Below are 16,084 nucleotides of genomic sequence, written 5' to 3' on the forward strand. Positions count from 1 at the left end.
CGTCGTGGGGATTCGAACCGCCGACCTTCTGATCGGCAAGTCCTAGGCTCTGTGGTTTAACCCACAGCGCCACCTGCGTCCTACGTTGTGGTAGAAAGACCTTAATATACACTTATGAGGTCTGAGCTGGCACGGTGATGGATCAGAAAAGAAATCGTGTAGTGGACAACTTGCTAAAAATGTAGCCTGACTGAGTGTCTGGCAGCTGTGAAAGTGGTTACATTCCACAGAAATAAAACAGGACGTAAAACCTCCCCCTTTGCAGGGAACAGGAACAGACTAATAAATGGGAATTTAGAATTTATCCTCATAACATTTCTTTGGAGACTAGTCCTCCGGAAACTGCTGGGCTTACATTGGCCATGTTGGCTAGGACTGTTGGAAGTTGAAGTCCAATGACATGTTGGGAGCACCATGCTGGCTAATCCCCCTGTGCTAGAGGGGTATTTGTTTTTCTCCATTTCATTTTTTATTTTCAACAGAAATCAACCAACATTATAAGGTTTGGGAGGAGGGAAGATATATATAAATGGAGTTTATATACATATATATTTATTGAAGATGTAAAAATCACGTGACTCACATACAAAATTTTCTCATAAGGAAAATGTAAGTTGCCTTGTTCACGTTTCACAAAATTGCAAAACTATCTTTATAAAAAATCTTTTTAAAAAAACACAAAGAAGCTTATCACAAAATTATCTTCTAAAACTTTTTTTAAAAAACAACCTGAAAATTTAGCCCAATTAAACATTAGGTTTCTCTCCATGCGCAAACCACATGAGCACCAAGAGCTAGGCGTGGATCTTTCGCTGAAAACCCTTGAGATCAAATGACAAGTTTAAAAACAGTACAGATTTCTTTCATAGGATGTTACAAACTCTAGAACGATGTTTCTCTACACTACATCAAACAGTGCAACCGAGATTCAGTGTTAATCTTTACAGTGTTTAATTGATTCAATACTTGTGTTCAAGTATATGTTCATACACATGATTAAAATCCCTACTTTGTCATTTTGTCTATTTTTGTTTATAAAAGTTTCTAAGTTACAGTAGATCATTTCTTACAGTATGTTTTTAAGGGCATGGAGAAACATGAGGTGTCACGCTGAGCCGCTAGTGATCTGTGGTAGGAATCAAGAACCCACGATCCTCCAGGTGTTGTAAGACTCCATCAGCCCCAGGTTAGCACCACAAAAAATTCAGGGATAATAGGAGCAATAGGTCTGCTATATCTGGGAGACCGTAGATTTCCCATGCCCGCTTAAAGGAATCTGCCTACAACTTTGTGGAATTGATTCTTACGATTAAGTTGGTTGAAAATGGGCTGCTGTGATTATGAAAATTAATACTGGGAAGCTGTAGCTGTGTCAATAGTTGTTCTGGGTCCAATGTCACATGCAAATAAATATTGGGACAGTTTGGAAAGTCTGATTCAGCCCTTAATAAAACAAGAATTGATTTCTCAATACATTCTGCAATATAACCTGTTCAATACTGTTAGATCAACTCACCCCCAGAACCTGTTGCAAAAATTTCTGAAGTCAATCTGACACAAAGCATAAAAAAAAATTACAATAAAATAAAGCGGATCTCATTTCCATACACAGCAAAACTATTAACCTAAAATAAAATCAAAAAAATCAGGGTAATATGATGACTTATTACTTTGCACAATGTTGTGGACAATTAAGTGTGTTTAAGTCCCATTAACTGCAAGCCTAGCAGGCCTAGCACACTAAACAATGCACAGTATCATGCTCATTATTTGTTTTTTGGAGGTTGGGGGTGGGGGGAAAAAGACATATTGGCCTACTGAATATAAACATTTAAAATAGTAATTTTTAAAAAATCTGATAAATGTATCCAAAATAATTCATATAAAATTAATTATGGAAACTCTGAGCATAAAACCAAAAAAAAAAAAAAAAAGCTGTTTAACCAAAATAAAAAATAAAAATGTATTGGCAGGCAAAAATAAATTAATTTGATTAAATTATATGTAATCTGATAATATTTGGTCTGAAAAAGCGTGCTCTTGTGTGTGTTTATAAATAGTGTGGCTGTGAAGAGCTGAGAGCTACGCAGCCGGTCTGCCTGCTAGAGGTCAACTCCTTTGCTGAATTTTCTGAGCATAAAAGTCTCTGCATGTCTCACAGCAACGCTGGTACCACCTCATGTCTTGACAGAGGTTCTTTTCTCGTATCACTCTGCAGTATACAGGCCACTGGTCTCCAAGGCACTTGAACGTTAAGGCAGCTGCGAAACGACACAAAACCAAAAGGGGCATCAATGCAGGTGTATATGTCGACGGCTCTGAACTGCAATTCTAAGGTGTGAAACGTATGGTGGATGCATAGCGCAGGAAGCCTCTTACGTGCAGGCAGCAAAACAACAACAACAAAGCGACTTAGGAATGAAATGCACCTAACAAGGTGGTCTTATAGAAGCAAAGGGGCGAAAAACGCTTCGAAACTTAGAGATAAAGGATGCAATTTACTAGGGTAGCGCCGTGGGTTAAACCACAGAGCCTAGGACTTGCCGATCAGAAGGTTGGCGGTTTGAATCCCCGCGACGGGGTGAGCTCCCGTTGCTCAGTCCCTGCTCCTGCCAACCTAGCAGTTCGAAAGCACTTCAAAGTGCAAGTAGATAAATAGGTACCACTCTGGCGGAAAGGTAAACGGTGTTTCCGTGCGCTGCTCTGGTTCGCCAGAAGCGGCTTAGTCATGCTGACCACATGACCTGGAAGGTGTATGCCGGCTCCCTCAGCCAGTAAAGCAAGATGAGTGCCGCAACCCCAGAGTCGTCCGTGACCGGACCTAACGGTCAGGGATCCCTTTACCTTTAAGCACCATTTAACACAGGAGCATAAGAACAGGGCTGAATCAGACGAAAGACTAGGTGATATGTGGTTTTTTAACATTGTGATATTATCACCAGCTAATTACAGGGGTCAGCAATCTTTTTCAGCAGGGGGCCGCTCCACTGTCTCTCAGACCTTGTGAGGGGCCGGACTATATTTTGAAAAAAGAAAAGAAAAAAGAACGAATTCCTATGTCCCACAAATAACCCAGAGATGCATTTTAAATAAAAGGATACAGTATACTCATGTAAAAACATGCTATTCCTGGACCGTCTGTGGGCCGGATTTAGAAGGTGATTGGGCCGGATCCGGCCCCCGGGCCTTAGTTTGCCTACCCATGAGCTAAACATTGTGATGCACTGATATATCACCATGTCTGAAATAAGGATGGAGCTATGTAGAGACATGGGCTGGCTTCATGGGTTTTCCCACATTGTGAATTTTGCATCACACACATACACTGATTCGCAATATATTGCCAGGCCAAAAATTACGAAACCCATATCACGATATGGACTTCAAACCTGTGTTTGTTGGGCGATATATTGCCCAGCCCTGCTAAAGACCCGTCTAGTCCAATATCCTCTTCTCACAGTGGAAAACCAGATGCCAGCTACATCCTAACACAAAGGGACCCTTACATATTAAAAGATAGCACATTATTTATATAGAACTATCTCCCACTGATAGCAGTTCAAAAGCACCCCTGGGTGCAAGTAGATAAATAGGCACCGCTTACTAGCGGGAAGGTAAACGGCATTTCCGTGTGCAGCTCTGGCTTGCCAGAGCAGCGATGTCACGCTGGCCACGTGACCCGGAAGTGTCTCCAGACAGCGCTGGCCCCCGGCCTCTTGAGTGAGATGGGCGCACAACCCTAGAGTCTGTCAAGACTGGCCCGTATGGGCAGGGGTACCTTTAGCTTTATCTCCCACTGAAGCCCCATGATGTGCAGACTCCCTGCCTGGGTCCTAGGCAACCCCCAAATGGCTCCAACAACTCACATAGATGGTCCTCTGGGGTCCTCTGGGTTCCAGATCATGAGGATCTGGAACACAGCTCTAATGAATTGATTTTAGAAGGTATTTCAATGAGCTCAGCTTCGGCTGGGGAGGACGGGATATAAATACATTTATTATTATTATTATTATTATTATTATTACTACTACTACTACTACTACTACTACTACTACTACTACTACTATTATTAATGTTCCCCACCCACAGGATGAGCAGCGGCACCATGATTTTGATATTGGGAGAGTTGGGGAAACATGACATGCATATGAATGTGACAAGACAAAGAATAGTCACCCCCCCCCCCATATGACCTTGCAGCCGCTTACCTAACCTAGGAGATGTAATTGTGTTCACATTAATTTTTTCGTTGCAGGGCTGCAGGTGGCAAGGTCTATATGCTGCAGGCTTTTCAGAGGAGAAGCACTCGTTGCCGTGTCTTCCCGTGATCTTGTGCATGCACTGGATGACTCGGGACTGCATTCCTTTGCCACAGGTAATGGAGCACTGCAAGGAAGGTAAGAGAAACATGTAAGCACTGTTGCCCATGGAACAAAATCTTATCCAAGCCTGGTGTTATGATAGACTCAATGTCTGAATTTAAAACAACGAGAAAGTATAGTTTCATTTTGCACCGTCTTACATGGAGCATATTTTTCTCCCAAACAGGTGTTTTCAAGGGATGTAAATTGCATTCCCAGAACCCTTAAGGATCTATTCTGATATATGAAATAGCACTGGATATGGTTTATTTGTCCATCCATCTCCCCAGATACTATATTCTTTCTTTGGCAGGAGGCTGGTTTAGTTTCTTCTATATCTCTGATAAAGACCTGTCTAGCAGTTAAAGCTGAGAGTGTAAAGTTCCCAGGCAGCTGAAGCTCACCTGGAATGAACAGCTGGAAAGAGCTCTAAAAAAGCATTGTCCTTATATACAGTATTGTGTGGCTTGAATAAAATACTCAAGGACAGGAGACTTCCTATTTTTATCCAGTTGCAGTCTGTTAGCTCTAAAAAGGCCAAACTTTGATCAAATCATTACTTTTATTGAAAGAATACAGGATCCGATCATGGTTTACGATCCTGGCTTCTTTCAATAAACCATAGTTTAAATCAATCAGATGAACGCTGGTTAATTTAAACCAGAAAGTGGGCGCTTCCAATCTCTTCCCTATGAACTCATCAGAGGAAGAGAAGGTAATGAGGAATGCATGAGGTTCATATCAGAAAATAATATTGTTGCTTGTCCTCCATTCATTGTCTGCTGGTTGCAACCAAGCCAATATAGCTGCAAATGGGTGGCTTTGATAGCGTTTCTGGAAGGTCAGAATCTCTGTGCGCTCTAGTGTGTGGCGGCCACTGGTACTTGAACTAAGGGAACCAGAAATGTCTTTTCTTCCACGCACATAGCAGCTAGAAAGCTAGACAAACACAGACTTTGTGGATAGAACACAAAGTGATCTTAGTAAATCAATTCATTTTCAGGCTTAACCACTGGCAAAAAGGTATTATTGTACGCACACATGATATGTGTTGCTTCTGCCTGTAGCTGATTAACAAGAATTCCTGGACAAAAACTATTAAGCATAAACAAAATGTTCTGATAGGCAGCCAGATTTTCTTTGTGGAAGCAACACTTTGCTGTTAATCTCTGCACTTTGAATGTGGCCCTAAAGGTACTGTTAAATTGTTCCAGCAGCAACTCAAGCAGAACGTTCTTGTCAAAGACTGTACAAAAATGATTTCTGGATGAAGGTACTTGAAAGCCATTAAGGAAAGAATGATGGGTGGTATTTTTTCCTGCAAAAGCAGCGGTGATCTATTTTGAGTCTCTCTTCCACATAATTTAAGTAACTGAACTGTAAACACTATATCAAATTATCTTTCGACTTGGCACCCGCAACTCTCACCCTAAATTCTCCCTTTCCTCTGCCTGCGAGAGACATATATTTTGAAGCTGAATCCCTAGACCAACGGCTGAGGAAGGTGCTGTAATGCTACAAGCCACTTCCAGCTGGCCTCAGTACGAAGTAAATTAAGGGAAAAATTGTCACTGGCAGAGAGCAGCATTTAAACTCTGAACCTCAGCCAAGATAATAGGCAATCACTGCCGAGCGTGATAAAAATCTGCAATTGGAAGTGCCAATCTGTAACAGTGTTAACAACACAGACTTGGACAACTTCTTCCAAGAACAAATGATTACTCAGGTTGCAATGCAGAAATCACTTGTTCTAGAGTTATTACACAGAAGACAAACGAAGACAAGAATGGCGTTGCTGGATCCGACCAAAGGCCTCCTGAACACAAACCAGACCAGCATCTTAAATGAAAACTACGAGGTTACTGACTGGCCTGACAAAGGATGGCTTTAAAAAGAAGACGACGCCTGACGTGGTGGTATGCTTGCTGGCCCCAACCCGCCTATAAAACAGGATTTTAAATATATATTTTGAGTTTGTCCAGGCTTCTGTACTCTATGTTCAAAGGCTGGACAGCAGGCAGGATGTTGCCTTGCTGCTAAAAGACTGTAATCCACTGCAGAGCAGATTGTGACGATAAGGGGGAGAGGGAAGAATTTCTGTGGGCTGCAGAGTGAGTGTCTCCCACATACTGTATTGCTAACAACTCTCTGGACTTATTGCCGAAATATATCTTTCTAATTTTTTAACTCAGTGCCAAAATGTGTACATCCATCCATCTACCAATCTTCCTTCCCCTTTTGGAGTTCCCTTCAAGTACAGATCACAAAACGTTACCCCACCTTTAAAAATAAACCCCATCCCTTCACGTAGAGAACACGTATTTCAGTGAGAAGGCTGAGCTAGTTCATACCAACCCCTGTATATGGTGTTTATCAACCTGAGTAAGGCTTTCGACACTGTAAATCATAATGCCCTGTGGACTGTCCTTCTGAAAATTGGCTGCCCAGATAAATTTGTAAATATCATATAATATGACAGCAACAATCACAGATAACAATGGCTATCAAAGTGAACCATTCACAGTGGGATCAGGTGTTAAACAGGGTTGCGTTATTGCCCCAGCTCTATTCATTATTTTCATTGCCATGATCCTACGCTTTGTCAAAGGGAAACTCCCCACTGGGGTAGAAATCGTATATCGAACAGATGGAAAGCTCTTCAATCTGAGCAGGCTGAAAGCAAAGAGTAAGGCGACCGTAACTTCCGTCATAGAGCTTCAGTATGCTGATGACAACGTCGTGTGTGCACGCTCAGAGGATGACCTCCAAACTATCCTAAATATCTTCGCAGAATCTTACGGAAAGCTTGGCCTGTCCCTCAACATGCAAAAAACCAAAGTGCTGCACCAACAAGTACAAAATAACCCCTCTGCAGCGCCACAAATCCAACTCAACGGTGTAACGATGGAAAATGTTGATCACTTCTTCTACCTAGGCAGTTATCTTTCCACAAGGGTCAACATTGATGCCGAAATCCAGCATCACCTGAGCTCTGTGAATGCGGCTTTCTCCCGATTGAAGTGCAGATTGTTTGAGGACTGGGACGTTCGCAGGGAAACCAAAATGCTTGTTTACAAAGCTATCGTACTACCAACTTTACTGTATGCTTGTGAAACATGGACCACTTACAAACGCCATCTCCAACTTCTGTAAAGATTCCATCAACGGTGTCTCCGAAAAATCTTATATGTCACTTGGGAAGACAGGAGAACTAATATCAGTGTACTGGATGAAGCAAAGATCACCAGTGTTGAGGCAATGATTCTTCAACATCAACTTCGTTGGACTGGTCATGTTATGCAGATGCCTGATTATCATCTTCCAAAGCAACTACTCTATTCCGAACTTAAAAAATGGAAAGCATAATGCTGGTGGTGAACAAAAGAGGTTTAAAGATTGTCTCAAGGCAAATCTTTAAAAATGTAGTATAAACACCAACAACTGGGAAACACTGGCCTGCGAGTGCTCCAATTGGAGAACATCTTTTACCAAAGGTGTCATGGGCTTTGAAGACACTCGAACTCGGGACACAAGGGAGAAACGTGCCAAGAGGAAGGCATGCTTGGCAAATCCACACTGATCAACTTCCGCCCGGAAAGCAATGTCCCCACTGTGGAAGGACGTGTGGGTCCAGAATTGGCCTCCACAGTCACTTACAGACTCATTGTTAAAACCATGTTTCCCTTCTCTGCCCCCGATTCCATACACATCAAACCAGCTTTTGTTGACAATAGTTTCAAGTAATCTGTAGATAACTGCAGATAATTGTGAACCAGTCTCTTTTTGCCTACTGTATCTCATAGGGCTGCTGCAAGGATAAACAGGGGGTCGGGGGGAATCTAGCTGGGGGCATAAAAGAAGCACAATGATTCAACACGATTATTGCTTACATGTCACACAATCTTGACTAATACTTTCCATGTTTCTCAAACATGAATGAATTTATAGGAGCCTTTGCTTTTCTCTTAAACTGATTTTTTTAAAAACTGTAGAATATTAACTTTATTTTAAGATGCTTGCCTATATTGCATTCCAATTTCCTCCTAGTCTCCTTAAGTTGCACCACGACTTGCAATGTTGGTTTTATTATAAACTAACCAGGAACTGATATTGCTTCACAACATTCCGTGAAACCACTTTTCACACCTATATAATATCTCCTTGAATTTACATGCTTTAAGGGTCTCTTATAGCAACCTTTGTACTCATTGTGATTGTCTATAGCCTCTGAAAATATTTTTTTAATGCAAAAATCCCACTAGATTCCACTCGACTTAACTTCCAACTTACTATGCTTACACTTGGAACTGAATTTTCTTTTTCAAGCTGTTTCTAATTCTCTCAAATTCCGTTCAGAAATATAATTTCTCAGAAATCTGATGTCACAGGCTCGCCAAATGAAGTAAGCCTTCCTTGCAAATACTTCACCACTAAGATTAGCTTTTAACAGCAGGCTCGTTTCTGAATATAGGTCCATTGTAGCAGCTAGATGCCTCTTTGAACGCATCCTACCAGCTGTTTCATTGCTTCAAGATGGGACACTATATCTTGTTCTGATCAGCCTCTTGAGAAACATCCTCAGCGGCAACTTGTGGCAAAGCCTTGATACAACAGGCTTCCGTACTTCATGATCGGAGCCGCCACTTGGTTTTTGGAGATTCCCCCTCAGAACTCCCCCAGACAGAAGCCCACCACAGTAAGAAGGGTCACTGAAGCCTGGGAGAATTTTTTCAGGGGGTCAGGGGGCTGGCACTGGATGGAATGGGAAATTCCAGCTAATACTAGCCCCTTCCATTAGCTTTTCTCATGATCCAGCCCAAGGAAGAGCATTGAGACTGCTGGGTATGACGGTAGGTCATAGTTATGAGGCAATAGTTAGGAGTTATGACTTTGTGTCAGTGCATCCTTACCATACATTTAAAGGGCATTTAAAGCGAATGGCTCCCCCCAAAGAAGCCTGGGAACTGAAGTCCACCCCTCGCAGGTCTACCATTCCTAGCACTCATAACAAAATACAGTCATACCTCGGGTTACAGACGCTTCAGGTTGCGTTTTTTCGGGTTGCGGACCACCGAAACCTGGAAGTACCAGAACGGGTTACTTCCAGGTTTCAGCGGTCACACATGTGCAGAAGCGCTAAATCAAGCTTTGTGCATGCGCAGAAGTCCTGAATCGCAACCCGCACATGCGCAGATGGATCACGTTCGCAACCTGAGCATCCACTGTAGAGTTCCCTGGATTCACTGGGAGGGGAGTAATTTGCTTTAGATGGTATTGTGCAGACTGCTGGTCAGGACATTGGAATTCTTCTTCTTCTTTGGCAATCGCTCATAGCCGAGTAAGATTGTCTTCCATAAACAAGGTTTTAACCGTGAGTCCGTAAGTGACTGTGGAGGCCAATTCTGGATCCACACGTCCTTCCACAGTGGGGACATAATTATTTCACTATTAATATATTTCTTCTTAATTGTATCTCAGTTCATTACTTTGATAAAATACATATTTTGTTATGCGCAAATGGCTTTAGATACCTATTAGGTCCATAAATTACCATATAGCATATATTCAACACAAAAAACAGTGACAATTTGTTGTTGACAAAGGACAGTTGGACAGTGGCGTAGCGTGGGGGGTGCAGGGGGGGCCGGCCGCACCGGGCGCAACATCGGGGGGGGGGCACTCGCACTCGCAGCTCTCTGCCCCTACCTGGCTCACTCACTCTCTCTCACTGCAGTGCTGGCTGTGCGAATCTGATCCGAGTCGCCGGGTCGCCGCCCACTGTGGAGGGGAGGGTGCCAGGCGTGAGGTGTGGTGCGGAGAGAGAGCGAGGGACTATCTGGGGGAGGGACAGCGCAAATTACTTGCCTTGCCCCGGGTGCTGACAACCCACGCTACGCCACTGCAGCTGGATAGACAGGGTGAGTCTTTTAAAAGAGGCCCCATGGGACATGTGTACTCTGTATCCACGGGGCCTCTTTTAAAGTACTCACTCTGTATAAAGGGCCCCATTACCTTCAGTAGCTTAGGGCCTCATCAAACCTAATCCGGCCCTGCCAATCTAGTCCAGCATCCTGTTCTCACAGTGGCCAACCAGATTCCAAACAAGACTGGAGCACTTTTGAATGCATAAGCAGCTGCCTTCTTTTAAGCTTGTAACTTGCTACCAACCCCCAAACTGATAATAGCTCATTTATTCATAAGACGTCATAGCAAATAGCTAGCCGGCCTACCCAAAATGTTTATCTTGGCAGGTTTTAGTAGAAGAAATCACATTTTCTTCTAGATTTTTTAAAAAATAATTAAGTTGTTTAAAAGACAGATGAGTTCAAACAATAAATATCTATAAGGGAGAAAAGGTAGACGATTATGTCTCAAAGGATGGGAAAATACAAAATGAAGAACATCTTATTTTTCCACGGAAAATATCCAATTTAGGATAAATTTGTTTGAACTGTATCATCAGACATGTCTTCAAATTGACATGAACGGCACTCACTTAGAAAAGAACTTTCTGCTTGACTGGAAACATGTCTATACTGATTATACAATCATTCCCAGTTAGATCAGGACTCCAGAGTTCAATCATTGGTGTCAGCGTCAATTTTAAGGAATGACAGGCTTGTTGGGAAAATGAAAGGTATACTATATTGGCTAGCCTCTAGACACCCTGAAAGAAGAGGCCTAGACTTGAAACTTAAGTAAGATTAAGCTCGATTTTTTAAAAGGTTTTAAAAAGAAAAAAACCTGCTTGATACTAGAGCTATACTAAAACGGCCCCTGAATATTCAGTCTCCATTTGTGGACTGTAAATAGGGGCAGGGGTGTCAAAACTGGACACTTACTTTTTGCAGCACTGTAGTGGGAGGGATTCAGTTTATAAGCACTTAAAAATGTCATCTCACTACTGTCATTTCTGCCCCCCATCAGGGCTTTTCCCCCAGCCAGAACTCAGTTCCAGAATCTCTCCGGTGGGCGCCATTGCCATTCTAAGAGAACGAGGGAGGCACTCATGGTGAGTTGCAGCACCTCCATTTCTAGAAAAGTTGCACAGCCTGAAATGAGGCTGCATCCGGGTCATTTGGTGGTTAAGGGAATTGATGGAGAGCTTACCTGGAGGGAAACTGTATTAATGCCAATGGCACTGCCATCACAGGCAATGGTGAGATATACAGTGGTACCTCAGGTTACAGACGCTTTAGGTTACAGACTCTGCTAACCCAGAAATAGTACCTCAGGATGAGAACAGAAATTGCGCGGTGGCGGCAGTGGGAGGCCCCATTAGCTATAGTGGTACCTCAGGTTAAGAACAGTTTCAGTTGGAACCAGGCCTTTCCTATAGGGCCACCCTGTTGGAAAACTAGCTCCCTCGGGAAAGGCTGGCCCCCCTCGCAGGTTCCCGGGGCTTGTTTACCGGTGATCTGCCCTGGCTGGCATCCCCGCAAGACCAGGGAGATCTTGATAGGCGACATCCCCCAGCGTGGAAGATGCACACCCCCTTTGCTCCTTGCATACCAGCAGGAGAAAGTCAGAAAGTCTATATCATCTACGATTTATTTCTGTCTTTACATCTGTACAAAATCATGTCCGTTCAGCTCAGTCTCCACCAAGCAACTCAGTAAGACTTCCTTCGCATGTGCAACAGGAAGGTCTCATATTACACACAGAATAAATCCCTGTGAACCGTTCTGATAAGAACTGCCTGATACATTCTTTCCCAGGACTAGTCACATCTTGTGATGTCAACATCAAGCTACTGGTTTGCAGCTGCACTGTACTCATATCCAAACACACCCCAGGTTACAGATCTGATAGGGCGCCATCTCAATTGTCTTTTCAGCACCTGTTGAGGACTTTCCTCTTTCCACAAGCCTTCTAAGTGGACCTTTTTTATCCCAGTACTGGATTTGAAATAGTTTTTATATATGCTTTCATTGTATTGTGAAATTGCTTTGAGATTATTTGCAGGAAACAATTAACAGATAACGGTATAGTCTACAAGAAACAAGGAGGGACAGGCAATCACAAATTTCGCCCAAGTTGAGCTACGCTCTCCTAGAAATTGCGTGTCGAGGTCCCAAATCCACCCCCCAAAATAACTCACAACAGACACGTAATTTTTGTTTAAGATTTTTGGCATGATTTTGGCCACAACTTTATTAAAATACAAGCCGTAAGTGGTTGTTTAGGCATTGGTTAAGACTATCTGTCCCCCCGCCTGGGGACAGAACTGACTTCCGGGCACCACCGAAAGCCAGTGTGGGAAAACAAGTTGGGGAAGAATTGGAGCTGAGTCACAGACCCTCAACTCTCACCCGCCTGCTCCCCGAAGGCTTGCCGGCCCTAGTCCCATTCCAGGGATTGGACGAAAAGATGGCAAGCCCCAGGATTCCTTTAACGGAATTCCCTTTCCGCAGCAACCATGGAGGGGCAGGCACAGCCTATCCTAACCCCTCCTCCACCAGATTTATAACCAATGCCTAACCACAACCTTACAAGTTGTGACGATTTGCTACGCAGTAGGCAAAAACCACCCAGCCAGCCAATTTGCCAGGTGGAAAAATTCCTACCAGGCCCCTGCTCAAAGGCAGACGACCCCATGACAGGCATAGCAAGGTCAACGCAACAACCCCTTACTCTAGGGCAGGTGGGCGGGTGATCCGTTGCACGCAGCAAAAGAGAAAGTACAAGGCTGCGTGCAGAGTATTTAAACCTTTTACCCCTCCCACCAAAACTGCAACATAACTTTCCCCCCAGCAACTCAGCAATCCAATCACTGCCCCAGGCCATCTTGGAGAACTTACCCGGCAACCCACCGCAACACGTGCTCTCCCTGAAGGAGAACACACTTTGTGGCAGCATATATGTGTGTGAGACCACGTGTTTCTAAAACCTCAAGAACCTAAGTAATAATTATGATAAACGAGCCATATTTCCTATTTCCCTAATTTTTTGCCTTCGCGGCTCTTAGTTGTGTGAGATAGAGGTCGCTGTAATGTAATTACCTAAGAATTCTTCGATTAGGGAATAAGAAAATGCATCTGCTCTCTCGTTTTATTTTTTGCAGGGAATTTCACTTGTTGACCCCCTTCCTCCTTTACTAAGGTAGGGAAACAAAGGAGCAATTTAAACTTCAGCAATCCTCTTGTTACTGACAGCTTTGTTTTCAGAGTTCCTTACACTAATGGCTCTCTCTAGACCACACGGCTTGTTCAATGCGACTCCCTAGGCAACTGTAAAGTGTCAGGATGCATTTAGTCTCTTATGCTCAGCATTCTCCTTTGACACTAGCCTCGGGGATCTGGCACACACTAAAAGTACAGGACTGCTGCAAAGGGGGAACTTGAAAAAACACACAAAAGCAAGGAAATGCAGCTCACTGCTTAAGGATATGCACACCTTTTCACCAACTAGTTAGCAAGTTACCATTGCTCAGGAATGACTGCTTTTAGCACTAAGGCTGCAGACCGACAAAGGCTTTCTAGGAACTCTCACTTACTCAGAACCTGACTTTGAGGCTGGGTACACATTGCTGGGGACGCGGGTGGCGCTGTGGGTTAAAGCCTCAGCGCCTAGGGCTTGCTGATCGAAAGGTTGGCGGTTCGAATCCCCGCGGCGGGGTGTGCTCCCGCTGTTCGGTCCCAGCGCCTGCCAACCTAGCAGTTCGAAAGCACCCCTGGGTGCAAGTAGATAAATAGGGACCGCTTACTAGCGGGAAGGTAAACGGCGTTCCGTGTGCGGCTCTGGCTCGCCAGAGCACCGATGTCACGCTGGCCACGTGACCCGGAAGTGTCTTCGGACAGCGCTGGCCCCCGGCCTCTTAAGTGAGATGGGCGCACAACCCTAGAGTCTGTCAAGACTGGCCCGTATGGGCAGGGGTACCTTTACCTTACATATTGCTGATTTCAAACGCAGCCAAATTATTCTTGATCTCAATTCAGATTGAAGCTGGTTGGGGGGAAACGTGTCAAAACACATTTTTTCATAAGAAATGATGGGACAGGACCAGGACAGACATGGGTTGGATAAAAATCAGATTTTTAAAAAAATTAAATTGGATTTTTTAAAATTTAAATTGGATTTTTAAAATAAAATGCTTTTGGAGGAAAAATATTTCTAAAGATAAGTTTTCTATTTAAGTTATATTATAGTCCAAAGGTTATTCATCAGGAAATAAGGATTTGTTTTAAGTTTTTCATGTGTGCTAAAACTCAGACTAAGTTTTGTTTCAAAAAAACCCCACAGTTTAACCACATCAGTTAACAAACATGGATACATATGTTATTGCTTTAGTAAAATAAATTGTTTAAATTAAGGAAATGATTATTTTTCTCCTTCCAATAAAGTACAGCAGAAAAGTTGTCCAAATATAAACAGTTAACTTATTAAACGTCACAATAATGTCATAATTATTTCTAATAGTATAACCAAATCAGTAATTTTTGATATAACTGTAAAAACTACTCTGAAAATTTCTTATTCCAAAAATGAAACAGTCATCTGGTTGTAAATATTAAGATTATACCAGCAAGAATGAGTCTTTCTTTTTTAAAAATGATTTAAATCAAGTCTTGCTGACTAGTGATTTAAATCAATTTGATTTAAATAAAATCCACCTTGGTTGTGGCTAACATTGTGTGTACTTCCCAAAACAATGATGGCAGCACACTGAGTGCAGAGTTAACAGGAATGTGTAGACAGCCTGAGTAAACCTGGTTAGAAGTAGGCTGCAGCTATTTATGTTGGAAAAAATGTATATAGCATAGCAGGCTATTCGCCATATTTTTTTAAAAAAAATCAAGTCACATTTTAATTATTTAACACATTTCATATAGACTGTTCAATAAATAAACAAATCTCCCAGCAGCTTACTAAAATAGTACTTATCAACAGTGTTAGAAACAGATATATGAAAGCTGGGAGCTAAATGGCACCTTAAACCCAGGTTATGGGCGCAACAACTGAATGTCTATGTGCACTTTTTTATAAAAAGAATACAAAGCTGAAAATGACTGAACTGCAGCTAAAATATGTTCGCTTTCCACATGGTCTAGTCCTGCCACTGCCCATCCCCCTAATATTCTTCAGAGGGTCTCTTCTCCAGTCTGCAGAGAGTACCTGGAAGTGGGGAGGTAGAAAAAGGTCCTTCTTGTTAGAATTCCTGCTCCATGATTGCAGTCATGGGATTGTTGTCTATCACATGACGGTGTATGTTTTGACTCCACAGGGTGGGAAGTGACGGAAACAGAATGTTTGTGTTACTGTTTTCCGTGAAGTGGGACTATTGTCCTTTGTTCTTTCTCTTTGCTGTCTGATGCTAGAGAGAGAGGGAGCCGTTGCAGTGCTCCGTGTGTGTTTATATGTAAATAAAGTAGATTAGCCAAAATGCTGAGTTGCTGAGGTCTGTTACGCAAGTTGCGAAGACTCTGCGGATCCCTAAGTTGGCATCAGTCGCTGTGTTGTTCGGGCAGAAGAAAGCTTTTGAAGCTCCCAAACAATTGACCAGGCGGGAAGGAACATGTCAGTCGGGCATGTCCTACTCGAGAGTAGGACGAGCTTTTAACACTCCTTTCCTTCCAGCAGTGGCAGTTTTAATCTGAAATCTTAGGCACAGTACTGTGCCCAGAAACATCTCGCGCTAATGAAATTCCCTGTCGCAAAATGTGCTTAGTACAATGGGAGTTTCAATCATTGCTTATCAAAAAATTCTGACGAAGTCAACAAAC

The 16,084-nt window shown here is 42.9% G+C and overlaps 1 protein-coding gene across 2 annotated transcripts in view; it reads right to left on the reverse strand.

The window, feature by feature from the left end:
• Window positions 1-532: 532 nt before the first annotated feature.
• The window catches only part of ADAMTS19 (ADAM metallopeptidase with thrombospondin type 1 motif 19), a 124,717-nt gene continuing 109,165 nt past the window's right edge, over window positions 533-16,084 (reverse strand). For both annotated transcript variants that reach the window (XM_083403658.1, XM_083403657.1), the window contains exons 22-23: window positions 4,209-4,386; window positions 533-2,261 (exon numbers count right to left, since the gene is read on the reverse strand). In XM_083403658.1, the coding sequence (XP_083259784.1) occupies window positions 2,110-2,261; window positions 4,209-4,386 (330 nt within the window). In that variant the 3' untranslated portion in view covers window positions 533-2,109. The remainder of the gene's footprint in view (window positions 2,262-4,208; window positions 4,387-16,084) is intronic.

This window comes from Podarcis tiliguerta (assembly GCF_965153285.1).
Source record: "Podarcis tiliguerta genome assembly, chromosome: 11".
In the NCBI taxonomy this organism is placed as follows: domain Eukaryota; kingdom Metazoa; phylum Chordata; class Lepidosauria; order Squamata; family Lacertidae; genus Podarcis; species Podarcis tiliguerta.